Source organism: Petaurus breviceps, unplaced genomic scaffold (genome assembly GCF_028583685.1).
Source record: "Petaurus breviceps papuanus isolate PSGF00001 unplaced genomic scaffold, PetGlider_PUasm1.0 90386, whole genome shotgun sequence".
NCBI classification, from domain to species: Eukaryota; Metazoa; Chordata; class Mammalia; order Diprotodontia; family Petauridae; genus Petaurus; species Petaurus breviceps.
The window spans coordinates 67,348-93,642 of NW_027187236.1; the positions used below are offsets into that span (position 1 = coordinate 67,348).

Below are 26,295 nucleotides of genomic sequence, written 5' to 3' on the forward strand. Positions count from 1 at the left end.
TTTTCATGGTGTTATGGGTGTGTATACATATTTTATATATATAATGTATAAATCAAATTTCACATGTTACTTTCAAAATTGTTCTGCTTCCCTGCTCTTCATTCAGAACTTCCTTCTGTTCTCTTCTGCATATTTTTATAATGTTACAGTGGCCCTCTTTTTGTTATTTTTTTTCAGTCATGTCTGACTCTCCATGACCCCATTTGGGGTTTTCTTGGCAAAGATACTGGAGTAGTTTGCTATTTTATTCTCCAGTTCGTTTTACAGATGAGGAAACTGAGGCAAACAGGGTGAAAGTGATTTTCTCAGGGCCACATAACCAGGAAGTATCTGAGGCCAGATTGGAACTCAGGAAGACTCATCTTCCTGACTACAACTTTAGCACTCTATCCACTGCACCATCTAGTTGGCCTTGGCCATCTTTTTAAAGCATGATTATTGCCACCCATACCCCTTGCACTAAACACCTAGAGAAAGGAAAAACACCCTTGTTACAGACATGGTGGAGCAAAAGGAATCCCCACAGTGGTCATGTCCAAAAAGGTCTCACTCCCAACTTGTGTCCATCATGTCTGTCAGAAGGTGATCCTCCTCAGGAGACATGGCTCGTCACTGCCTTGATCAGGGTTCCTGCTGGTCCTGCATCAGTTCATACAATTCAGGATTCCCTGAAATTATCTCTTTCATTATTGCTTATGGCACAGTAATATTTCACTACATTCATGTTCAGCCATTCCCCATTGCCCCCTAAGAGGTACTCAGAATCCTCTCTTACATTCTAGTTTTTTGCTTTTCTTCTTCCCCCCCCCTTTTTTTTACCCCTTGAGGAATAGAAATTTTATTTTGCTTGTAACTGTTCCCCAGTATCATCTTCCCTTTTAACTCCTTTCCCTACCCTGTCCCTACTTGATTGCCTCGTTGAGTTTGAAGTATTTCTACCAAATTCTGTGTGTGTGTATGTGTGTGTGTGTATGTGTGTTTAACCCTCCTTTGCTTCAGATGAGATTCATCTGATGCCCATTCTTCTAACCCCTTTCTTCATGTTTGTACATGCTTCTCAGGTACCCTAGTTATCAATAACAAATTCTTTCTCTCTTTCTTCTTTCTACAATAGTATCTTCTTCTTTTTCCCCTTCAAAGTCTCTTCTCATTTCTGGCCTTTTCATCAGAAAATGTTTGAAAGTCTTTTGTTCCATTAAAAGCCCATTTCTCCCCCTGTAAGGAAATACTCAGCTTTGCTAGGTAAGTTATTCTTGGTTGAAAGCTTTATCTCTTTTACCTTTTATGATGTTACATCCCAAGATCTATCATCTTTATCAAAAACTTGAAAGATCTTGTGTATCCTGACTGTGGCTCCTTGGTACTTTAACTGCTTCTTTCTGGATGCTTACATTATTTTTCTTTCTGCCTATAGCATTCCTGGGACTTTTCCTTCTGTGGCTTCTTTTAGGAAGTGATTAGTGGATTCTTTCTGGCTTTACTTTGTCCCCTGGTTCTATTAGACCTGGGCATTTTTCATTTTTAGTTTCTTGAAATAAAATGTCAAGACTTTTTTATCATCTCAGGGAGGAGAGGGAGGGAAGGAGAGAATCTAGAATTCAAAATTTTTTTAAATGAATGTTAAAAATTGTCTTTACACTTAATTGGGAAAAATAAAATATTTTTCTAAAAAAGAAAAACATGGAAAGACACAAAATAATGAAGAGTGAAATGAACAGAACCAAGAGAATACAGTAATAGCAATATTGTTTGAAGAATAACTGTGAATGATGACTAAGCTATTCTGAATATTATAAATATTCAAATTAACTACAAAGAACCTATGAAGGAAGATGTTATCCATCTGCAGAAAAAGAACTGATAAATAGAAGTATGCATAATACAGTTTTGTGTGTATGTGTGTGTGTATGAGAGAGAGAGAAACACAGAGAGACAGAGAAATTGTGGCCTTCTATAGTGCTGGGGGTGGGGGGGGAGACAGTTTGAAACTTAAAATGTCACAAAAAATAAAATTATTTTTTTAAAAAATCATAGTTTTCAGAGATTTCAGTGAGTCTTAAATTATATTTCCTTGACCTGTTTTCCAGATTAGTTGTTTTTAGCATCTGACATGATAGATCTCAAATTTTCTTATATTTTTTTCTAAACTTTCAGTTTTGTTCTGGTATTTCTTGCTATCTCGTGGAGGTAGTGATTTCTGTTTGGCATACTCTAGTTTTCAGGGAGTTCATTTCTTGAATGAGGCTTATTAACATTTTCTATGCTATTTGTTCTCATTATTTTTCCTCCACAACGTACATTTCATTTTTTATCTTTTGCTTCATTTCTTCTAGGTATTCATGTAATCCTTGTGGACAATCTATATTTAATCTTAGAGATAATAGAGGACCCCTGGAGTTTACTAAGTAGAGGGGTAACATGTTCAGACCTGTGTTTTAGGCAAATCACTTTCAAACTGAGTGGAAGATAATATTGAAGTGGGGAGACACTGGAGGCAGGGAAACCAACCAGAAGGCTATTTTCAGGAGTCCAGGTAGGAGGTGATCCAGGCCTACAACAAAGTAGCAGCAGTATGAGTGTAGAAAAGATGTAGGAGACATGGTGAAGGTAGAAATGACATATTTGGCAACTTATTTGATATATAAGGTGAGTCAGAGTGAGGAGTAGGGGTGCCACTGAGGTAATATCATGAGCATAGGTGATTGGGAGGCTGGTAGTCCCTTAAAGTAACACGAAAGTTTGGAAGGAGGTGGGGGGGCGGGGATAATGAGTTCAGTTTTGGTTGTTTCAAGTTTAAAATGTCCATGGGACATCCACTTTGATTTGAGATGGCAGTTGGCAATGTGAAGCTGAGGGCAGTGAGGTTAGGGATGGATAAAATAGATCTGAAAATTATCTACATAGAGATGATAATTGAATCTGTGGGAACTGGTGAGATCATTAAGAAAGGTAGGGAGGAAGAGAGGAGATGAGGGACAAGGACAGATCCTTAGGGGGCTTTTAAATCTTTTAAAATTACACTTTTGGATGCCTTTTGTCTTTGTAGCACCATCATTTTGGAGGAAGGACACTCCAAAAAAACAACCTTCTCTCCCTTGTGACAAATAAAAACAATTGAGGAAAAATATAGTACAGTGACCACACCTGACCATGTATAATAAAACATTCTGTCCTAGCAGGCTCCTACCTCTTTGCCATGAGGAGGGAAGGAAGTTTTGTTATCTTTTCTCTGGTTCTTTCATTGCCTTTTCAGTTACTTAGAATTTTGCTTCTTTTTAGTGAATTTTACATTTTCATTGTTGTCATCATATGTACTAATCTTTTGATTCCATTTGTTTCATTCTGTATGAGCTTTTTCAAATGTTTGTATGTTTTCTCATATTTGTTAATAATTTGTTCATTGTTAACAATTTTCCATTATTTTATTCACATACCATAGTTTTTTCAACCATTCCCCAATTGATGGATACCCACTGTGTTTTAGTTCTTTTCTACCATTCTACTATGAATATTTTGGCATATTTTAGACCTTTGTTTCTTTCTTTGACTTCCTTGGACTATATGCCCAGAAGTGGGATCACTGGATCAAAGGGTATGGACAGTTTAGTTACTTTAGTTGCATAATTCCTATTTGATTTCCAGAAGATTAGACCAATTCACAACCCTAGGGACAGTGTAGTAGTATGTCTATCTTCTCACAGCCCCTTCAATAGTGATTCTTCCTGGGGTTTTTTTGTTGTTCTTGTTGATTGGTTGGTTTTGGTTTTTTGTTTTGTTTTACTAGGAATTCCTCATTAATGGAGAATAATTGCAACCTGTAACATAAATGAAATTTAATGGGATAGGGATGTGCCTGTCTTCCCACAGCCCCTTCAATATTGATTGTTCCCCTTTTTTGTCATCTAGCTGTGTGAGCATGGATCAGAAGTCACTTGACCTTTCTCAACCCCAATCTCCTCATTTGTCAAATGAGAATCTTCTAGTACCTGCACCCTAAAAGTAATTGTAAGGATCAAATGAGATCAGTATGCAAACCTTAAAGAGCTATATAAACATAATTTGATTTACAAGTCAGGTCTGTACTGCTTTAAAAATTATACTTTATGGGGGTGGCTAGGTGGTGCAGTGAGTAGAGTGCTGGCCCCAGAGTCAGGAGGACCCGAGTTTGGTTCCCGCCTCAGACACTTAACACCCACATATAAAAACTAGCCATGTAACCTTGGGCAAGTTACTTAACCTCAATTGCCCTCCAAAAGGCAAAAAAAAAAAATGTATACTTTATGCAGGAAATGTTTTAAATTTATAAATTTATTAATATAATTAACTTTATATTTGTTAATCACACTTAAGAACTCTGATCAGTGCAGTAACCAACCACAAGTCCAGAGGACTCGTGATGAAACATGCTGCACCCCCTCCTGACAAGAGAAGTGATGAACTCTTGAGACATGCATTTTGGGACATGAACAGTATGGGAATTTTTCTTGATTTTTTAAAATTTTATTATGTAATTTGCTTGATTATATTTGTTATAAGGGTTTTGTTTTCTCTCTTTTTTAATGGGGGAGGAAAAAGGCAGGTTTTCATTAATTTTTTTTTTTATTTAAAAGTGTGAGAATAAGAGCCTGAACTAGGGTGGTGACTGTGAGTGGGGGGAAGAGGATATGTAACAAATGTGGTGTGTGAAAGAGCACTGGCTCCAGTGTCGGGATGACCTGGATCAAATCCGGGCTCAGATACTCAGCACCGCACCCAGCAATAACTGGCCGTGTAACCTTGAGCAAGTTACTTAACCCCGATTGTTTTAAAAAAAAAAAAAATTAAGGGAGGAATTTGTCCTAAATAAGGCATACTCCAAGCTTTTGTGGTGGCAAAGAATTGGAAATTGGGAATGCCCATCTATTGGATAATGACTGAACAAGTTAGGGTTTATGAATATGATTGGTAAGATGATGAAGGGGTTGGTTTCAGAGAAACATGGGAAGACTTGTATGAACTTGATGCAGAGTGAATTGAGCATAACTAGGAAAACAATTTGTACACTAAGCAATATTTTAAAACAAACAACTAGGGGCATCCAGGTGGCTCAGCGAGTAAGAGCACCAGCCCCAGTGTCGGGATGACCTGGAGATCGAATCTGGGCTCAGATACTTAGCACCACACCCAGAAATAACTGGCCCTGTAACCTTGAGCAAGTTACTTAACCCCAATTGCTTAAAAAAAAAAAACAACTAACTTTGAAAGACTTAGTAACGTGCTATATACCTCCTGATAGAATGAGATGAAAGACTCCAAGTCCAGATTGGAACTTTGGTTTTGGACACAGCCAAAGCCGAGCTTTATTTTGCTTGACTATACATGTTTGTAACAGGGCTTTCAGTTTTTTGTTTCTTTCTCAGTTGTGGGAGGAAAGATAAGAAGGTAGTTTAGGGGTTGTGTGTTGTTTTGTTTGTTTGTTTTTGCTAATTGGGAAAAAAAAGGGTAGCTAGGTGACACAGTGAATAGAGCACCGGCTCTAGAGTCAGGAGGACCTGACTTCAAATCTGGCCTCAGACACTTAACACTTACTAGCTGTGTGACCTTGGGCAAGTACCTTAACCCCAATTGCCTTGCTTCCAAAAAAAAAAAAAAGGGAAGGAAGAAAACAGAGAGGAAAGAGTGATCAACAGTATCAAATGCTGCAATGGTCCAGAAGACTGAAGATTGAGAAAAGGGCCATTAAATTTAGAGCAGACAGAACAACTTAGAATATGGGCCTAGCAGCTTTCAGATTTATTTACTGTTTGTCCATCCATGTTCCAGGACTGTCTGGACTATTTCTGCCCGTGTTTATTAGTTATCCTCACTCTGGGCTTACAAATTAGCCATGAGGAGAGTTGGGTACAATCCAGAATATGGCAGCCTTGTGCCTATTCTTTAGTCACTTACTTTGTTATTTGCAGATTGGCCTCTGGCCCATTTCTTCTTCTGTGAATGGCCCCCTTTGCCCCATGAATATTTGGCAAATGTTGCAGAACTTGCTTGTTAGGTGGGAAATGGGTGATGTACTGTTAGAATAGCCTTAGTGTCCTCTGTGTTAGGGGAGTTTACCTGCTTCTTTGTGGGGGTAGTATGGTTAGTCATTCAGTCAAGAAACATTTATTAAGCATTGTGCTAATAAACTCTAGGTTCTGTTCATTGATTGATGCAGGGAAGGATTCTGCTACTCTTAGGGTAAACAAGGAAAATTTACCTCATGCTAGGGGCAGAAGGAATGGAGCTTTCCAGATGCATTTTATAAGCACCATGATTTATTGGTAATGAAAGCTGCTGCCTCCTGGAATTCTCTGTGGCCTGGCCTGTGACTTGGGGGGGGGGGGGGGGGGGGGGGGCTGGATTGAGATTTAAATTTGGAATTTGCCTTAGGGGGAAGTCTCTTTTAGCTGTCTACCTAAAACCTGGAGGAATCAATTCCTTCTCTGCTGTAGTGCTTTATGTCTGAACCTTTTTTCTTTCAATTTCACGGAGATCCCCTTGGATTTCTACCCTGGGTTTTGGGATCCAATATGTGCTAACTGCATTATTGCTGTTTTCAGCTGTGGCTATGCCTTGGTAGCACTACTGTGTCATCTTTGACAAAGTGTTATATACCAATAAGAGTATTGAGGCCACAGGGCTTTTGCTTTCATTAAAGTTCTGCTGTGCAGATGGATGTTTTTGTACCTTGGCTTTGTTTTATGCCCGAAGTCTACATCACAGTGGTATGACATTGAGCTAAAGGAACATTTCCATTTCGAACTTCATTTTCTATTCTTTGGATGCTTTCATAAAATTTATCTTTTTAAAAAAAAACCCTTTTGGATTGCTTCTTGTTAGAGCCTAGTAACACAGAATTCATTTGGCCTGTTTTATCTTTGGCAGCATTTTTGCTATAATGAAAGCTGCATTGAAATTAATCTGTTGGACATTTTGGGGAAAATATTTGGAATTTGCCTTTTAATGGCAAATGGTTTCCTGAATGCTAGGCCATGATGACATTTCAGTCTGATGTGGAAAAAACCAATAGAATGAGCACTTTTTATTCTGTTGCATACCCTGGAGCATTCTTGCCCCCTGGGTCTCTTTTTCTTCTTAGAGTAGCCATAGCAGAAGTAGACCAGTCAGCTCTGCTGCTAGACTTGACTGTTTTTCTTTGTTACAAGGGTGAGTTTGGGGGGGGGGGGGTCCTCATAGGGAGAGTGTAGTATTGGGAAATGACTATGTTATTTTAAAAAAGGAGGGAGGGCAAGAGCAAAAGAAATGGCATTCTAGGACCAGTTCTAGCCTGCCTACTACTCCTCTTACTGCTTATTTCCCTTCAGTTTGCCATAGCTGATGGCTTCCCTCTATCACTGTGGCTTCTGTCTGTCCTTTTGATAAGGGATTAAAATTTTGGTTCCTCTTTTTCCTTTCTTAGCCCCTCATTTGCTACTGAAATTCCAATTCTGCCAAGCTGGAAAGCCATCCCAATGTATTAAAGAAAGCTATGCTGATAGTAGGATTGTGGCCAAAAACTTCCTCTTCAAGAAAAAGACCTCAATGGGAAATAATCATTGCCCTTACTTTTCTCTTCTATCATAGGGACAGTAGTTGCCTTTGTTAGTATATCTTCTCAGCCACTCATTTCCCTAGGCTGTTCAATTACTGACCAGTGTCAGTGAATTCTAGATAGTGATTGTCTGCTTTTTTCCAGCCTACCAGGCTATTTTACTAGATTTAAAAGAGATGAATGTATTCTTTGTGTCCTCTATTTAAAGAATTTGGGCAGCATCCCCACCACCACCACCATCAAATGTCAAACCCCTGGATTATGTCATGAGCATTGTAGATAGTGATTTTTTGCCCAAACAACTCAGATTTATTCTTCCCAACAGCCTTCCATTGCTGACCACCTCCATTGGAGTATCTGATCTAGCTTGGATCTGTTTTGTCAGGAATGTTGATGAAAGTTGAGCTTCAGTCACTTGAAAGGCTGACTTATATTGTTTGGCATAAATTAGGACTTCTATCCCCTGGTCATTTATATTTCCCATTAATTAAATATGCTCTGTCCCCAGCTCCAGCCAAGAAGGTTGCAAGTTGCAAGAGCTGCTGAGGTAGCAGCAGTAGGCCCAGTGGCTGGGGAGGGTAGCCTCTCAGCAGTTGACTGGCTGGCTCCCTGCTGAGCATTTTTTAAACACCAAGAGAGGTAAGTCAGGTAGCATTGAATAGGAAAGCAGAGGAGACAAGAAAAAAATAGGAAAGATGGGGATGGTTAAAAGTTACCCTTCTGACCTTGAATGTAGTTGGAGGAATGGAACGGATAATCAGTACTTTTGGAAGTTAGCCTTGCTTCCTATAGAGTCAGAAGAATAACTTATCATCAGGTAACTGGAATGTTTGATTTGGATCTGTCCTGTCAGCTTAAAGCAACATCAGCTACTGAAAAGCTACCCCCACACACACACACACACACACTTACACTCACATGCACTTATATACTCATCTCAAATTCAGCAGGAGGCTTTTCTCCTTTATTCTTCTCTCTGCTCTCCCAAGCTCTCTAAGCATCCACCTTTCAATTCTCTACCTCCCCTGCCCTCTATTGGATATGTCCTTTATGGGCTTGATCTCAGCCTTTTTATTTGATGTATTCACACTTTGTATGCCCATCTGTTCCCATGTTTGCTACTGTCACCTGGGATCAAAGGACTTAGAGCTGGAAAAGGTCATCATCTAAGAGCATAGATTTGTATTTGGAAGGGACTGACCCCCACATTTTTTCAAATGAAGACACTGAAAAACATACAGAGAAAGGAAGTGATCTTTCCCAGCTCATACTGATATTTAGTAGCATACTCCGTGCTAGAAGCCAGGCCCTTTGAAAAACAAATCCAGTGTTCTTCCTACTGGGTCTCGTTTGCCTTCCCAACCCCATATTCAGGGCAGCCCTGACTGATCTCCCGAATTCCAGTCCCACATTTCTAATGACTAATGGACAGCTTCTCCTCGATAGCGTTTGGGCACCTCATATCTACCACTTCTAAAATGGAACTCTTTAAGTGTGTTCTGAAACCTGCTCCTCTTCCTGACTAACTTATTTTTGTAAATAATAGCACCATCTTTTCAGCCATTTAATCTGGAAACCTTGTTTTCATCCCTCTTCCCTTACATCCTGTTATGTACGAAATTTGCTGATTATGTCTCCATTATCTTTTATATCCATTCCCTCCCTTACTTTCTCATAGCCATCACCTTAGGTCAGGGCTTTATTGCCTCTTGTCAGAATTATTTCCTCTTATCCAACCCCCCAACTTAAACCTCTTGTAGTTCCCTGTTGCCCACTGAATAAAGCCAAAACTCCATGCCCTCCTTATTCTGTCTACAACCTACTCTTCTAACTTAGCTCCTCCTACTACTACCCTTCTCCTTCCAGCCAGAGTATACTGTTCACTTTCCCAACTGCACCCCAAACTTCTTTACCTCTGTGTCTCTGTTCACACCATTCCTTATGTTTGGGATGCTATAAAATCCTAGAATTCACTGCTACAAGAGCCATTAGAGGAAAGGAAGCAGGCCCAGAGATGAGAACTTGAACCCAGGTTCTCTGATTCCAAACCCACTGTTCTTCCTCCATAGCATACTGCCCTGTAGGAACAACTCTTTAGTACCTGGCTGAAATGAAGCTTCCACCCCGACACCCTCTCTGCTATCCAAAGTCTGAAGTTCTCTCTCACCCAAGACTTTTTCTTAAGGCTTTGCACCTCCCTTACAAATTTCACAGTGCTCTTATTTTGCATTATAATTATTTGTGTCCAAGTCTTATCTCCCCTTCCTCCAGCTAATGTGTAAGTTCCTTGTGGGCAAAAATTCCTTTTTTACTAATTAACCTTAATCTTCCCAGAATCTAGTCTAGTGCTTTGTACATCTCACTTAATAAATGGTTTCTTTGTTGTTGATTTCTCTCTTTCATCCCTGGAATAAACAAATTGACTATACAGCAGAAAAAGACACCACTGTAGCTCTTAATTAGCATGTTCTTTGCTTATTGCCTGAGTTCACTTGAGCCTACTGGGGTTTTCCAGGCTGAATTCCAATTCCAGCTTATCTTCTGTTGTACTGTGCAAATTAAGGAGATAGAATTTCTTAGGAGTAGAGCACTTTTTATCTGACTGTTCTGAGAGGACAGGCCTATGATTTTAGGAAGTATCTTTCATTTCATTTATTATTTATGTAATTTCCTTTTATTAGGGCTGAAAAAGACTTTATAAAAGAGAAAAGTGCATTTCCCTTTTGCAGGGTTTTTTTTTTAAATTGTAGTTCGTAAGAGATTTTTTTCACAGGTCAAAGGGAGCATCCATCTCTTCCAACCAATAGTTGGGGAATTTTATTTTCATGAATATTGAGGTGGCAAGGTGCATCCATGTTTTTCTTTTTAATTACTAAAAAATGCTAATTTATATATAATATTATATTATATGCCACAATTTGTTCGGCCATCCCTCAGTGTATGAACATTTATTTCTAGTTCTTTGCTATTTAAAAAAAGTGCTACTACAAATTTTTTGGTAGATATGAAGACTTCTTATCAATGGCTTCCTTGAGGTATAAGTCTAGTAATGATTCCATTGGGACAGCTAGGTGGCACAGTGGATAGAGAACTGGACCTAGAATCAGGAAAACTCATCTTCATGAGTACCAGTCTAGCTCAGACACTAACTAGCTGTTTTACCCTGGGCAAGTCACTTAACTCTACTTCAGTTCTTCATCTATAAAATGAGCTGGAGAAGGAAATGGCAAACCACTCCAGTATCTCTGCCAAGAAAATCTCAAAATGAGGTCACAAAGAGTCAGATGTGACTGGAACAACTGAACAACAATGATTCTATTACTCTAGGTCAGAGTATTTTAGTCACTTTATTTACATAATTCCAAATTGCTTTCCAAAATGGTTGTACTGATTCACAACTCCACCAATAATGCACTAGTGTATCTATCTTCCTACCACCCCTCCAACATTGATTAATCCTATATTTTGTCATCTTTGCCAATTTTCAGGGTGTGAGATGAAACTTCAGGATTGTTTTAATTTGTATTACTCTTATTATTAGTGATTTGGAACACTTTCATGTGGTTGTTAATAGTTTGCAGTTCTGCATTTGAGAACCATACACACAGCACGCATGTATGTATTATTTACATATTACCAAACCCTTATCAGACAAAATTAATACAAATTTTTTTCCCCATTTGACTGCTTTCCTTCTTATTCTAGGTGCATTAATTTTATTTGTGCCAAAGCATGTCTATAATCAAACTTATCTATTTTATCTTAATTAATTGCCTCTATCCCATCTTTGGTTAAGAATACATATCCTACCCATTGCTGTGAGAGGCATGTGATCTGTTTCTCTTTTGATTTTTTCATAGTATTATCTTTAATATTAAGATCGTGTTTCCATGTAGAATGTATTGTGAAATATAGTGCAAGGTGTTGGTCTAAGCCTAACTTCTGCCAAACTGCTTTTCAGCTTTTCCCAGCAGTTTTTATCAAATAGGAAGTAATTTCTGGTTTTCATTTTATGGAACACCGGATTATTGATTTCCATTGTTTCTGATTCTTCCTTGTCTCATCTATTCCATTGATCTATCTCTCTATTCTTTAACCAGTATCAGATGATTTTATTCACTGCTGCTTTGTAATATAGTTCGAGGTCTGGAAGCACTATTCTCTTTCATTCCTACTTCTTTTCATCATTTCCCTTGATTTTCTAGAGCTTTTATTTTTCCAAATGAATTTTGTTATCACTGAGTTCTTTAAAGTATACCTTTGATAGTTTGATTGGTATAGCATTAAAATTGTAAACTAACTTTAGTAGCACTGTCATTTTTATTATTGGCATGGCTCGGTCATGAGCATTGAATATTCTTACAGCTATTTAAGTTGAGTTCAAGGAGCTCAACCCAGGTACCAAATATGATTTTAGTGATTTTCTTAAATGTCCCAGTAATGGAAGCATTTCAGTTGAGTAACTGATAGAGAAAGTAGCAAATTCCAAAAATATTTAGTAAGAAGTTTCCAAAATATAGCTTTATGTACATGTTGTATATACAGATATGTATGTTCAAAGTATATTTATATATGTGTATATAAGAAATATCAACATATGAGGCAACTAAGTGGCATAGTTATAATTCACTGAATGCCTTCTAGGGGTTTTGTTTGTTTCTTTTTGAAGATGGATTTCCAGGGTAGACAGGTGGCACAGTGAATAGGGGATAGGCACTAGAGTCAGGAGGACCTGAGTTCAAATTCAGTCTCAGACACTTAACTTACTAGCTCTGTGATCCTGGGCTAGTCACTTAAACCTGATTGCCTCCAAAAGGATAGATAGATAGACAGACAGACAGACGGACAGATGGGGTTTTGCAGCAAGGATAGCTTGCAGTTGTTGAAAGCACTATACAGTTTCCCAAATGTGATCCTGCCTACTTTCTTCCTCCTATTCAAGCTTAGGCCAAACCAACATGTACCTTGCTGTATCATTGTTTTCTATATACATGTACTTATAACTAAAGCTTTCCTGTGGGGTCAAGATTTAACAGGTTGTTTTTCTTATCAATGGGTTCCATTTGATTGAAAATCCCCATCATAGCATATCTCTGAGTCTGTGCCTATTCATTCTTGGAAGTCCAACCCCACCAATCTTCACACTTTTAAAATGTTACCAGTATCCTAAGGTATATTTACTAGGAGTTCACATTTAACAAAGCATTATTGTTTTAATAATCATGTATTTAAAAGGTATTTCTAAAGAAGTGAAATATAACCTCTTAATATCAGTGTTGCTTCGACAGATACCATAGGGTTCTCACAACTAGAGAGCCGAAACTCAAACTAGATTATGTTCTGAATTGTGAGGAGGTGGTGAGTATACAGTATGCCCACTAATAAAAACTCTGTCCATGCCCAGCAACTTGAGGTCAAGGCTACCTTTAAAAAGTGCTGAAAGACAGAGCCAAACCAAGAAGGCGGGGAGAAATGGTAGCAGCACCTAATGTGCTGAACTATAATAGAAAATACGGGAGAGAAGGATGGTCTTCTGTTTTACCTTGAGAGTAGACAGTTGTCAAAAAGCTATGAGAGAGCAGGTTTTGGGAAGGGGTCCAGTTATTTTTTTCTTCTCTGAGCTTCTCTTAGGCCAAATTGTGTTCTTTCCCTTTTGGCCTAGCTAAGCAGCACCAATCTTAACCAGTGGTGAGACAAAGAAATGCCACTGGTTTTTCCTTAATCCCCATGCTACTTTGGAATCATGTCACCATTCTTTCTTCAGTTGAATTAAAGTTCTTCCCAGTAGGTTGGGACCTCACTAGTGAGGCCTGATCCAAGGGTTGACATCCACAGAGTAGAGTTCAGCCCTGAGGAAAAAAAGAACTTTGCAATTCCCCATATCTAAGGAAGTGACTGCTTTTACCCAGCAGGGAAAAAAAATGTGCTGTTTGTTTAGTGCTGAAATACTGGGATTTCACATGCCAGCGGAAATGTGACATCATGTCACATGTTCACATATTGACTCATTCAGCAAAATGAAACCATACCAACGGCAGTCTTTCTCCCATTAGAGTATTGTCATTGAGGCAGCCAAGACACAGGATCATTTCCTTCCAAACTGTATCCAGGATATTGGGCAATCTTTTTTTTGAATGTTGGACTTCTCTATTTGCTTATACCAAAGAATACCACAGGGCAAAGCTTAATTTCTGCCAGAAATGTTATACTCAGAGTTGGAAAGTTGAGTTCATTTTTAATTGGACACAGTCTTGATGGGCGTGTCTTCACACTTGTAAACCAAGTGCAGCAAGTCTTTGGGATCCAAACCTGCAACCTGAAGCTGACTGCTCTCTCCTCTTCTTCATTTGGGGGTGCCTCCCTATCTGGCAGCCTACCTTCCCAATAAATTAAATGCCATCTGACTCAGACCAGCCTCTGAATGACTTTGAAAGCCAAACTAACTGCCTCGGTCTCTTACTTCCTCCAAACTCTTCTAATAAGAGGGGTTGTTGAATGAGTGACAAGGCAGCATAGTAAATAGAGTACATGACTTGGAATCAGGAAGGCCTGGGTTCAAATTTCACCCCTGACACTTTCTTGGCCTCTAACCAAGGTCTCAAGCAACTTTCCCAGATTTGGATCTACTAAGTCATAGATTGTGATCCACATTACTGGGGTAGGGGTGGGGGTGGTGCTCCCACATTGGGAGTTCTCCACAATGATGAAATCACAGATTCTTTACAAAGTAGTTGTAATAGCTGCTGCAGCATGGTAGGAAACTGTCCCAGGACTGAAGCCTCCATTTTCATGGACTGCTTGGCCATCAGGGCAAAGCAGAAATATTGAGATTATTAGATGGGGAAAAGTATACCTTGAATTTCAGTTACAGTTGCAGAGTTCCTTGGGCTCCCCAGTGTTTTTAACATTCTGCAGATTTTGGTGTTGTTTGTGATACTTACATTATTATTTAATACTTCAGGGAAGAACAGTCTGAAGACCAAGACCTCCAGGGCCTCAGAGATAAACCCCTGAAGTTCCGAAAGTTGAAGAGGGATAAAAAGGAGGAGAAGGAAGGAAAACATGAATTCCCACAGCCATCATCACACCAGTCTGCTGAGCCAGCAGAGGCAGGAAAAGCAGAAACATCAGAAGAGGCTGGATCAGCCCCTGCTGCACCTGAAGCCTCAGCTTCCCCTAAACAGCGTCGTTCCATCATCCGAGACCGGGGACCCATGTATGACGATCCCACGCTGCCAGAGGGCTGGACAAGAAAACTCAAGCAGAGGAAATCGGGCCGCTCTGCTGGGAAGTACGATGTCTATTTGATCAAGTGAGTAAGAACCAGAATGAGGAGGAGGAGACAACTGGGTGGGGGATTAGAAACCTGCTCAGGGGGCAGCTAGGTGGCACAGTGAGTAGAATGCTGGCCCTGGAGTCTGGAGGACCTGAGTTCAGATCCGGCCTCAGACACTTAACACACACAAACAAAAAACCTAGCCGGTGACCTTGGGCAAGTTACTTAAACCCAATTGCCCTCCAAAAAGAAAAAAAAAATAAACCTGCTCAGAAGCTGATGGGAATGGCCTTTCTTGGCCATTTGTATTCTGAGCATCTCCTACTTTGCATCCTATGAAGTAACAGTTGCCACTTGCCTGTGACCCAGATCTCCCACTGTATTCCAGTGGCCCCCATAGGTTGCACCTCCATGACTAGCACCCTGTAGACTATCCAAGGGGAGTCCCCTTTTCCCCTTTCTTAGAAACTGAGTTTCATGTCCCAAAGGTGACATATGGGTAAATGCAAAAAGAGAGCAATAATATGAAGAATAAATAAGAATGTATTTTAACTAGACAGAAATTTTGTTCTTTTTCAGTCTTAAAATGTGATCCTGTATTCAAGCTACTTGTCTAACAGAGGCTGAAAAAATTAGACATTTATACAAGTAGGAAGGAGCTGTGGCAGAATGACCCAAACTACCTTAGAAGGACTTGTGTCTTTCTAAGGAGGGAGGGAGAGCTATGAGTCTTCCCATTAGAAGCTTTCCAGGCACACCCAAGTCCCTGGCCGACCAGCCAGACTGTCCTTCTAGCTGTGGCAAATGGAAAGAAGGACAAATGTCCTATGACTTGGGATGTGCTTGGTTATGGAAATGCTGGTTAGTGTGAGAATTCTTCTGAAGGCTACTGGACAGAAACTAACCACTCCTCACCTCCCTACCATGGAAGCATGCCATTTAATGCTTGAAAGGATTTTTGGCGAGGGTTGGAATGGGGTTACAGCCTACTATAGCACTTCATCAGGTATGGTTTTAAATGATGACGCTTCCCTGGTCATTGTCAAATCCAGTTCTAAATAGATTTCAAACTTAAGTGTTTCTTAGACATATAGTCACTTTAAACATTAAGTGGTTATCTTTATTATCCCAGGTATAAGGGCCAAATTTATTTTCCACTTGGCAATAATGGGATTTTTTTTTCCCCAGAGATGTGTGTTTCCCCTAGTGCAAACATTTCTGGTCTCTGGATGGCTTTAATGCAGCCAAAGTTCCTGCTATGTACTGAGGAATTTTTTTAGATAGTACCAGTTGTCCTGGTTAGTTGCATGATTGTGGGTTTGACGCCAAGGAGACATCCAGTGGTAACAAATTGTGAAGTAGAAGGAGGCCTCGACTATCGGTGTTTAGTCCTTTTTCCCTGATATTTGTCCTATATATAAGAAATAACCCCTTGCAGTCCATCCTGATTGTTGTTGTTTGGCCTTCCTATCCAGAGAATGCGCCTAACAAAGAATCCTCACTGAGCCCCAAGACCTAAGCTCTATTGGAAAATTGTTCTTTACCCAAAAAATTGCTACTCTTCAATGAAGCTGTAGGAGCAGCTAGGGGGTGCTGCAGTGCAGAGAGCACCAGGCCTGCAGTCAGGAAGACTCATCTGCCTGAGTTCCAGTCTAGCCTCACACACCCTGGGCAAGTCACTTCACCCCATTTGCCTTGGTTTCCTCATCTGTAAAATGGGCTGGAGGAGGAAATATGACAAATCACTCCAGTATCTTTGCCAAGAAAACCCCACAGGGGGTCACGAAGAGTCAGACAACTCAACAGCAACAATAAAACTGTAATTTTTCAGTTATCTAAATGTTTCTCAAAAACGCTTTGGCTTCTGTTATCTATAAACACTCTGATCACAGCCAACCCCCTTTTAGTTTCTTTAAAACACAGATGAAGACACTGAAACAAAAAGTCTGGTGTTTTACATGCTGGCCTCAGCCCAGGGCCTCTGGGAACTCTTCCTTCCAGCAGTGTCGATCCAGTCACTCAATGGTAATGGCAAAGTGGTGTTTCCCAAACAGACAGATGATCATATGTCTTTTGTCTTCTCTGGTCCAGGATTGCCTGTGTCAGAAACAGATTTGGAAATAAACATGCCCTTTATTATGCTGTTAATTATTCTTTGGGCACACTATTTTATTTGCTCCCCTATTTCCAGCCATCTATTCAATCCATATTCATAGATCCTAATAAATTTTGTTTTGATTGCTGAAGATCATAGTCTGAAAATCCTCTTATCTTGTGAAGCAGTTATTTTAATGACAGAAGTGATTAATTTCATACACAAAGGTATTTGAAACACTGTCTTGCATATTCTCAAAACCTCTTGTGTATTCTCAAAAGCTTGATCTGGCTCATCATAATAAAGAATTTACCGTCTTGCCCAAAAAGACTTACCAACTATGGTGGCATCTCTGATACTCTTCTTATTTTAGCTAAAATGGTGTCAAGTGTTATTTTCCCCAGGCTAGACTTGTACCAAAACAGCCAAAAGAAGGATTGGGTGCTGAAAACACAGAGCTCATGGTCAGATGGCTGTGTTTGGTCTTCACTCCCTACTTCCTCCTTTCCCCTTTTGGCTCCTGAAAGGCCTTCTGTTTGGTCAGGCGTTTTCTCCTCCCCTGCTTCACTGCAGTAAGTCATTCAACAGCATTTATTAAACATCTGCTACACGCCAAGCAGCCACCATCCCAGCTTATGCTTTGACTTGTGATAGATCATGTAATGAGCTAGAGGCCTCTGTGAGATGAAAGAAAACGGCCCAGTGAGATTGTTAAATAAGCCAAGAAGCAGGGTTCCTTTGCTGAAAGAAGGCCTGACAGGTATCATGATCCTGACATTCAGGCCTCAGAATCCTAGAGTAGCAATGTCCAAGTTGAAAGGTCATTGAAATTTGCCTTTAATTTTCAAAGTAGCTCATTCTACCTCTGGATAACCATAATTGTTAGGAAATTTTTCAATTTATTAGTCACTTACTATGTGTGCCCTCAAGGAGTTTACATGGGGCGGGGAGGTACACCATCCTGAAACTTTCAGCAATTGGCCTTAGTTCTGCCCTTTGAGATTAAGCATAACAGTGATTTGGCATGTGACATCCCTTCAAGTATTTGAAGACAGCATTAATGACACTAAATTTCTTCAGGCCAAATATCCCCAGTTTATAAACTATTGCCCAGCCACATCTTTCCCCCTCAAATCTTTATTTAGGCTGTTGGAATCTTTTTTGGATTACAGTTCTGTTATTCAACATGTTAATTATTCTTCCCATCTTACTATCTTCTGAGATTTGAAAAGCATGTTTTTTATGCCTTCATGTGAGTCATTGGTAAAAAAGCAACAGGTTAAAAGATTTCCTATGCAGGTGCCCTCTTTCCAGAACACCAGACCGTTGAAGACCATTTTTTGGTCATTTTCTGGTCATTCAACCAAACCTAAAGTTTCAAATCAACTTAATCATACTGTCACCCATTCCTTACCTCTCTATCTTGTCCATAAGGCTGTTATAAGAGTTATCAGATAGCCTGTTTTGATATAGAATGTCTATAGAATTCCCCTGATTACAAGCCTAGTAGTTCTCTCAAAAAAGGAAATGGTTAGGCTAGCATGACTTGTTCTTAATTCCATACTATTTCATAGTGATCATTGCTTCCATTTCCAAATTCTCACAACCTGCTTAGAATTCTCTTACCCAAACTTTAATTTTAAATTTCCTTATATTATCTTTTCCCACATTCCCCATACTCATTCTCCTCAGTGTTTATACTCTTCACATTACTCAAACTATCCTTCCTGACATAATAGATGAAGCTTACCTATACAACAGATTCTTTTATCATTGTCTCCTCAAGCTTATGCCAGACCAAAATGTAAGTTTTCTAACTCGGCTCTGTCCTTTCAGTTTGCTGGTGCCCCCACTTCTGTGTCTGCTGGCTGTATAGTGGGTCGCACACCGCAGTTGGGGAAGGTTGGTCCAAGGGAGTACTGCTACATGGCTCTCTCCACTTTAAATTCTGGCTACACTTAGCTTTGGGGGACTTTTCAGGAGCTCTATGCCTGACACAACTGCCCCCACTGAGGTTTTTCCATCCCTACTCTTGAGGCTCCAGGCAATCAATCCTCTTCTTCCCTCCCCATTGATTCTGTTCATATGTGGAAACAGTTGTCATAGCAGGTTTGTACTGTTGAAGCAGTTGAATCTTGGGTCCTGCCTGAGACCAGCTTATTATGAGGAAAACCCTGACTTCCCAGCACTGATAATTAAAAGATTAGCAGAAGTCAGAGATAGGTTAGGGTAGTTTTAGTATCCCCAATAACCTCTCCTCCTGGGTTTCCATCTGTGAAAAAAGCCTCTCACTTGCAAACCATTCATTCTTCTAGAGGAAATATACCTGATACACACTAATTGAGTGGGAAAATACTTTAGTTGGTCAGATGATGGTAGCTCACATTTTATATAGTGCTTTAATATTTACAAAATATTTTCCTGTTAAATAGGTAGTATGAGGGTTAGTATCCCCATTTTGCAATCAGGAAAACCAAGGATTAGAAAGGGAACATGATCTGCCCAGCATTGTAGTAAGCAGTGGAGGCCAAATTGGAAGCAGAGCCTTTCCTGACTGGATTCAGTGTTCTTTCCCCCATTCTATGCTGAATATATGCTGCCTGAATCCCCTCAGAGTTTGGGAAATGTTGTAGGGTCCTTTAAGACAAAGAAACAAGGAATCTTCTGGACACATTCTCCTCAAGAACACATTGTCTAGTAGAAAACTTGCTTAAAAGTTCTATCATTCTAAAGACAGAAGAAACCATTTGAAGCTAAGTCAAGAGAGCTGTCAGGATCTGCCCATTTATAGCTCCCCAGTATCCTAACCGCTGAGGGAAGGTACTGTGATTTGAGTGCAGGCTTAAAAGGAAAGGCAGGAACTACCTGGCCTTTGGCAAAATTAGTAACCTCTCTGTCTCTGGTTTCCCCCATCTATAAAATGCAGTCATGCCAACTGATCTCCTTGATCTTACTTGAAATGCTTCAGAGTGAAGGAGAGCAAGATTTTCTCCTAAGAAACATTCTGGTTCTTTTAAAAAAAAAAAAAAAAAGAAGCATGCAGGGTTGTAAGAGCTGTTGTTTATCATTACCAGTTGTTACTGACTATACTGTTCTTTGCCAGAGTACTGAAAGGCCAATTAGTGTCTAGGAGACCTTGTGTATTTGGCCAGCTTTGGGCACATCACTGAGGAGACATGGGAAAGAGCTTCATCCAGTTGTTAACTAGTTAATCCTAGAGAGTAACCTGCCAAATGGTAGATCTGGGTTAATCTTCAGCCTCCGTGCTATAGAAGAGAAATAATCAAATGAAACATTTCTGTGGCTGGCAATAGGATCAAGAGTATAGGGAGAGATACAAGTAAAGCGAGAGTAAGGTAGATGGACCTGGAGAATAGAGATTAATTCAGGAGACCATAATAAAAGCCAAGACTATCCTAGAATCTTAAGTGCGGGAAGGGATCTCAGAAGCCATCTTGTCCAATCCATACTTGACCAGTAATCCCTCCCTCTTCAACATCCCCAGCAAGCCTTAGCCAGCCTCTAACTCCGAAACCTTCAATGTGTGACTTCGGCTGTCTCTACCCTTCCATACCCAAAACTGAATATACTACTCCATAGGTGGTTTGACCAGAGTACAATATAGTAGAGCCATTCATTCATCCCATCAAGCATTTATTAAGCACCTCCTGTGTTCCAGGCACTGAGGATAAAAAGACTACCAGTGTCTACCCTTGAGGAGTTTCATTCTACCAGGGAAAAAATACTATGTTCTTCTACTCAAGACTTTCCCGGTCACCTCAATTGTTAATGTTCCCCACCCTCAGGATTATTTTTTTTAATATAACTATGTATGTGGTTTCTTTTCCCTGTAAAATGTAATCTAGGGTACATGTCACATTAATCACAGCTTTCCTCTCCTTTGCTATCACAAATTGTGTATTGGAGTGGTTCCTTCCCTCTAAGATTCCTGCCATTAATACTTCACCAGTATCGATTACTCAGTGATCAGAATCAGGTCCAGAATAGTAGTTCCCTTTGTTACTTCCTCTTCTTTTTAAGGGTTATCATGAAGGCAAGTCACCAATTTATTGGCTGCTCTGTTCTTGGCCATGAGAGTGTGCCAGTAGATGGCCAGATCGTTGAGTTCCCCATGTTACAGTATCAGTGTTTCCATTCCAGGTTTGTGATCTATTCCCCAAACTCCTCATCTAATTTCCCACTCTATCATAATGATCTTTTGATCTGCACTCAGGTATTTTCTACTGTGTTTCTTCCCTAAGGTTCCATGTTCACTGCTATTCCTCCCAGAGCTAAATTAGAGTCAGGAGCCAAGTCTTAGTGGTACTTGTTCCCTGTGAAGTCAAATTTTCATTCTTGCATCAGTATCTTTGGTTCAGTGTTCGTTAGCCTTACTGCAGGCATCTGAGGCCATGACTTTCGTTGCTGATTCTCTTCTCTTCTCCCATGTATTGGTCCTCTCTTTTGCTGTTCCGCCTTCTGTGTTCTACCTCCTGTTCCCTTTGGTACCAGATCTGTCAGCTCTCAGTGAAGGGTCTTCTCCTTCTCTCTCTTTTTCATTGCAGATTCTTTTATGAAAGAGTTTACAAGACTCCAGGCAGATATTTTTGGGTGCACTTAATATGAAGGACATTCCATCCCTTGCCAAAACCTGTTATTCCTATATTTTAAGCCATGATCCAGAAATCCAAATCCTATTCTTAGACATCAACTGTTTAAACCATTCTTAACTTCCCAGATCCTCCTTTCACTTTGGCCAAATACAATGAACAGTGGTGATAAAAGCCATAACTGTGTGCCCAAGGTCTTCAGTTTTTTACCCAGGACGTCATACTCACTCTTAGCAATGCTTTTTAAGTTCTTTCTTGTGGTATCATTTGTACATACATGAATCACCCGAATTGGCAAGTGGTTGTTAGATGTGATAGTTCTCAAGAGGCTTTCTGTCACATCCTGGATACGTGCCCTGGGAATGCAGGTGGACCTTGCCATTGTTTATGTCAGGTTGACAAATAGCTGTCTAGATATCCCTTAATCCAGGAGGCACCAACTACTTCTTTTATTCCTCCTCTGACTATAGTTGGAAGACCAAGTAAGTTTAGTGTGAGTAAGAGAGTGAGAAAGGTAGGAGGGTGGACAGTGGGAGGCAGAGAGTTAAAATTTCAGAGTTTCAGATCTTAGAGGTAATACAGTAGGCTGACATTTCTGAATTTCCTTAAGGTTTACAAAGTGCTTTATACATTCTCATTTGAAACTCACAACCCTTATCTCTTTTACAGATGAGGAAACTAAAACTCAGGAAGGTCAAGTGATGTGCCCATGGTTATATAACTAATAAACATCCAATGTTACATTCAGAGCTAGGTCTCCCCTGCCTCAGTGCTTTTTCTAATATATACTAACCTGCCTTGGAGAGACAGTAATTTCTAGGTAGGAAATAAAAGGTCTGCTTAGCCTGTCTAACTCACAGGATCATTATGAGAATTGATTAAGAATGTATGCAAACATGTTTGGGAAATTAGAAGGCACTAGCTCTAACCCTGTGATCCCCTTCCCTCCCACCTCCCCAAATACCTTGTTCTGGAAGCCATTCCCTTTCTTTCATTCATTTCATTCATTCATTCATTCTCTCTGTCTCTCTCTCTCCTCTCTCTCTGTCTCTCTCTCTCTCTCCTCTGCCTCTGTCTCTGTCTCTGTCTCTCTCTCTCTCAGGTTGCCAATCCTTTACAAAGCTTCAGGATCCTTTTCTTTCTTCTCCATCTACCACCTCATTTCTCTCTTCTACCACTAAGCATTTTTTTCAAAGTTCTCTCTAGCCAATGCTTCCATTTCTCTATTCTGCCATCATTCCTTTGCAATTTGACTCTCCCCCTGCCACTCTACTGAAACTGCACTCTTACTAATCACTGATGACCAGCCAATCACTAAATTCATTGGCGTTTTTCCCTCTTCTTCCTCAACTTCTTTGCTGCTTTAGACACTGACCATTTCTGCCTGCTATCTGGCTTCAGAGACACCCCAAGCTCCTAGAGGCATCACATCTACCTCTCCAGCTGCTCCTTCTCTTTCTCCTTTGCTAGATCATCATCCTTTTCTCTCAACTCCTTAAAGTGAGTCTTCTCCAAGAGACTATCTTTGGCCTTCTTTTCTCTCTCCAGTTTCTCCCTTGGCAGTCTCATTCCCTCCCACGGTTTCATCTGCCACCTCTATAAGGATTATTTCCAAGTCTGTTTCTCCAATTCTAACCTCCAAGTTCCAGACCTACATCTTCCAATAGCCAACAGGGTATGTCTACCTTGATATGCCACCAGCAACTGAAACTCAGTATGTCCAAAATTGAGTTTCTTTTCCCCCTCCACCTACTTTCCCTCCTGGTGGCTTAGGCCCCCATCTCCACTTTAGTCTCCCACATTCAAAATCTGATTTCTCTTTCCTCTTTCCCTTACCTTTCCTATCCAGATGGTTATCATGGTTCATTGGTAAGACCTTCACAATACCTGTCCTATTCTTCCTCTTCTCTCTGTTTCCACCCTATTGTAGGCTTTTATTGCCACCCACCTAGACCATTGCAAGAGATTTCTTTCTGATTTTCTTGCCTCCCCATCTCCCTCTTTCCAACCCATTCTTTTCACTTTCTTCTGCCTAGAGGCGCTTATGACACTCCATTGTTCCTATTTCATACTGAGTAAGATCTTCCCTAGTTAGCCTGACATTTGAAACTCTCTACAACCTGGCCTTTCTGTAGCTTATTTCATACTAGTGTCCCCCACATACTATGTGCTCCAACCAAAGAAGACTGCCCTCTGACTCCCTCTCTTTCTATGCTTACTGAATTTCCATCCATCTTTTAAAGTGCAACTCAAATGCTGCCTTCCCTAATCCTCCAAGATGACTACAACCTTTCTCCTTAGCTCTCAGAAGCACTTTGTTTTGTACCCTACTGATTCATTTATATATATTGAGTGTTAGAATTATCTATATGTATGTCTTCTCTCTCTCCTAGACTGTACTGCCCATGAGGACAGTATCTTTTTCCAATTTTGCATCTCCTCCAGCTCCCAGCACAGTGCTCTGCACAGTCAGTGCTAAAGAAAGGAGGGTTGGATGAATGAACTTTCATTTCACAGATTAGGAAACTGAGGCATAAAGCGGTTGTGACTTGCCCATGGTAACATGGTTCAGTAGTGATAAAGGCAGGGTTACAAACCAGGGCTACTGACTCATCCAGTTTTCTCTCCATAGCACAACACTGGTTCTCACACCAATGACCCTCTATCTCTATTTTTAACCCTCTTTGACTTGAAGGGAGCAGTTTTCCAAAGCCAAGTGATAGAGCTTTGCTTTCTGTAGTTTTCTTCTCTATAAAAGAATTCATTGCCATCTTCTGTGCCTCTCCCACATGGGACATTTCCATGGATAATATTTAATGATCATTCTTTCTGTCTCTCTTCCACAGTCCACAGGGAAAAGCTTTTCGCTCCAAGGTAGAGTTGATTGCATACTTCGAAAAGGTAGGCGACACCTCCCTGGACCCTAATGATTTTGACTTCACGGTAACTGGGAGAGGGAGTCCCTCCCGACGAGAGCAGAAACCACCTAAGAAGTCCAAATCCCCCAAGGCTCCAGGGACAGGCCGAGGGAGGGGCCGGCCCAAAGGGAGTGGCACAGTGAAACCCAGGGCACCGGCCTCGGAAGGGGTCCAGGTCAAAAGGGTGATTGAGAAAAGTCCTGGCAAGCTCCTAGTCAAGATGCCTTTTCAGCCCTCACCTGGGGGGAAAGCTGAAGGGGGTGGGGCCACCACGTCCACCCAAGTCATGGTGATCAAACGCCCTGGCAGGAAGCGGAAAGTTGAGAGTGAGCCCCAGGTGATTCCTAAGAAACGGGGCCGGAAGCCAGGGAGCATGGTGGCCGCAGCTGCCGTGGAAGCCAAGAAGAAAGCTATCAAAGAGTCTTCCATCAGGTCCATTCATGAGACTGTGCTGCCCATCAAAAAGCGGAAGACCCGGGAAACCGTCAGCATCGAAGTGAAGGAAGTGGTGAAGCCTCTGCTTGTCTCCACTGTGGGGGAGAAGAGTGGGAAAGGACTCAAGCCTGGAAAGAGCCCAGGTCGGAAAAGCAAAGAGAGCAGCCCCAAAGGCCGAAGTGGCAGCACTTCCTCCTCCCCCCCGAAAAAGGAGCCGTACCACCACCACCACTACCCTTCGTCAGAGTCACCCAAGGCCCCACCCCCTCCTCACCCTGAGCCAGAGAGCTCCAAGGACAGCAAAAGCCCCCCTGAGCCTCAGGACTTAAGCAGCAAAGTTTGCAAAGAAGAGAAGATGCCAAGAGGGGGGCCGCCCGAGAGTGACGGCTGCACCAAGGAGCTGGCTAAGACTCAGCCTACGGCTACTGCCGCCGTCGCCGCCACCGCCGCCGCCGCCACCGCGGCAGCAGAAAAGTTCAAACACCGAGCAGAGGGAGACCGAAAGGACATTGTTTCATCCTCCATGCCAAGGCCAAACCGAGAGGAGCCTGTGGACAGCCGGACGCCCGTGACAGAGAGAGTTAGCTGACTTTTTCAAAAGTGGATTTAAAAAACAAAAGAATAAAGGCAGCTGTTGTCTCTTCTCCTTATGGGCAGGGCTCGGACAAAGCTTCCCGATTAACTGAAATTAAAAAGGGTTTTTTTTTTTTCAGTCAACTTAGAGTTTCGTGGCTTCAGGGTGGGAGTAGTTGGAGCACTTGGGATGTTTTTCTTACCGACAAGCACAGTCAGGTTGAAGACCTAACCAGGGCCAGAAGCAGCTTTGCACTTTTCTATAATAGGCTCCTTCAACAAGGCTTGCTGCATATACTACTGACCAGACAAGCTGTTTATCAGGCTTTTTAGGGTACACCAGCACCTGCCCTCCATTCATCCCTGTTGGGAGAGGGACGGTGTACTGGTTGTCACTAGAGACCTAACAAAGTAGGGTTAGCGGGAGCTTACATTTTCAGTGCCATTAACATTCTAGTCCAAGGTCTTAAATTATTATGTTGTGGGGCTTTTTTTTCCCCCTAAGGGGGCGGGGGGGGGGGGGAAGGGTGATTAGATTCCTTAGGAAAGAGGGTTGAGACGGACAGAGGAGCACAGAGCAGTTGGCACTAAGAGGAGACCTTGACTAGGAGCCAGGTAGCATCACCTAATCCCAAGGGGCTCCAAGTGAGTATGAGGGTCGGGGCACACCTTACAGGAGGGCTAGAGACAGGATAGCTAAGCCTGAAGAAGAGTGGCTAAAACCCCACCCACCAGGAGCTGACTTGGAAGAGGCCCCTGTGAAGGGATCCCCAACCACCAAAAGCAATCTTGAACTGCAGCTGCTTCATTTAGTGGACCTT

The 26,295-nt window shown here is 41.2% G+C and overlaps 1 protein-coding gene across 1 annotated transcript in view; it reads left to right on the forward strand.

Annotated features, from left to right (window-relative positions):
* MECP2 (methyl-CpG binding protein 2) overlaps nt 1-25,531 on the forward strand; it is a 79,334-nt gene extending 53,803 nt beyond the window's left edge. Inside the window, exons 2-3 of the mRNA XM_069108413.1 lie at nt 14,529-14,879; nt 24,395-25,531. Of these exons, the coding sequence (XP_068964514.1) occupies nt 14,529-14,879; nt 24,395-25,490 (1,447 nt within the window). The 3' untranslated portion in view covers nt 25,491-25,531. The remainder of the gene's footprint in view (nt 1-14,528; nt 14,880-24,394) is intronic.
* Nucleotides 25,532-26,295: the final 764 nt, after the last annotated feature.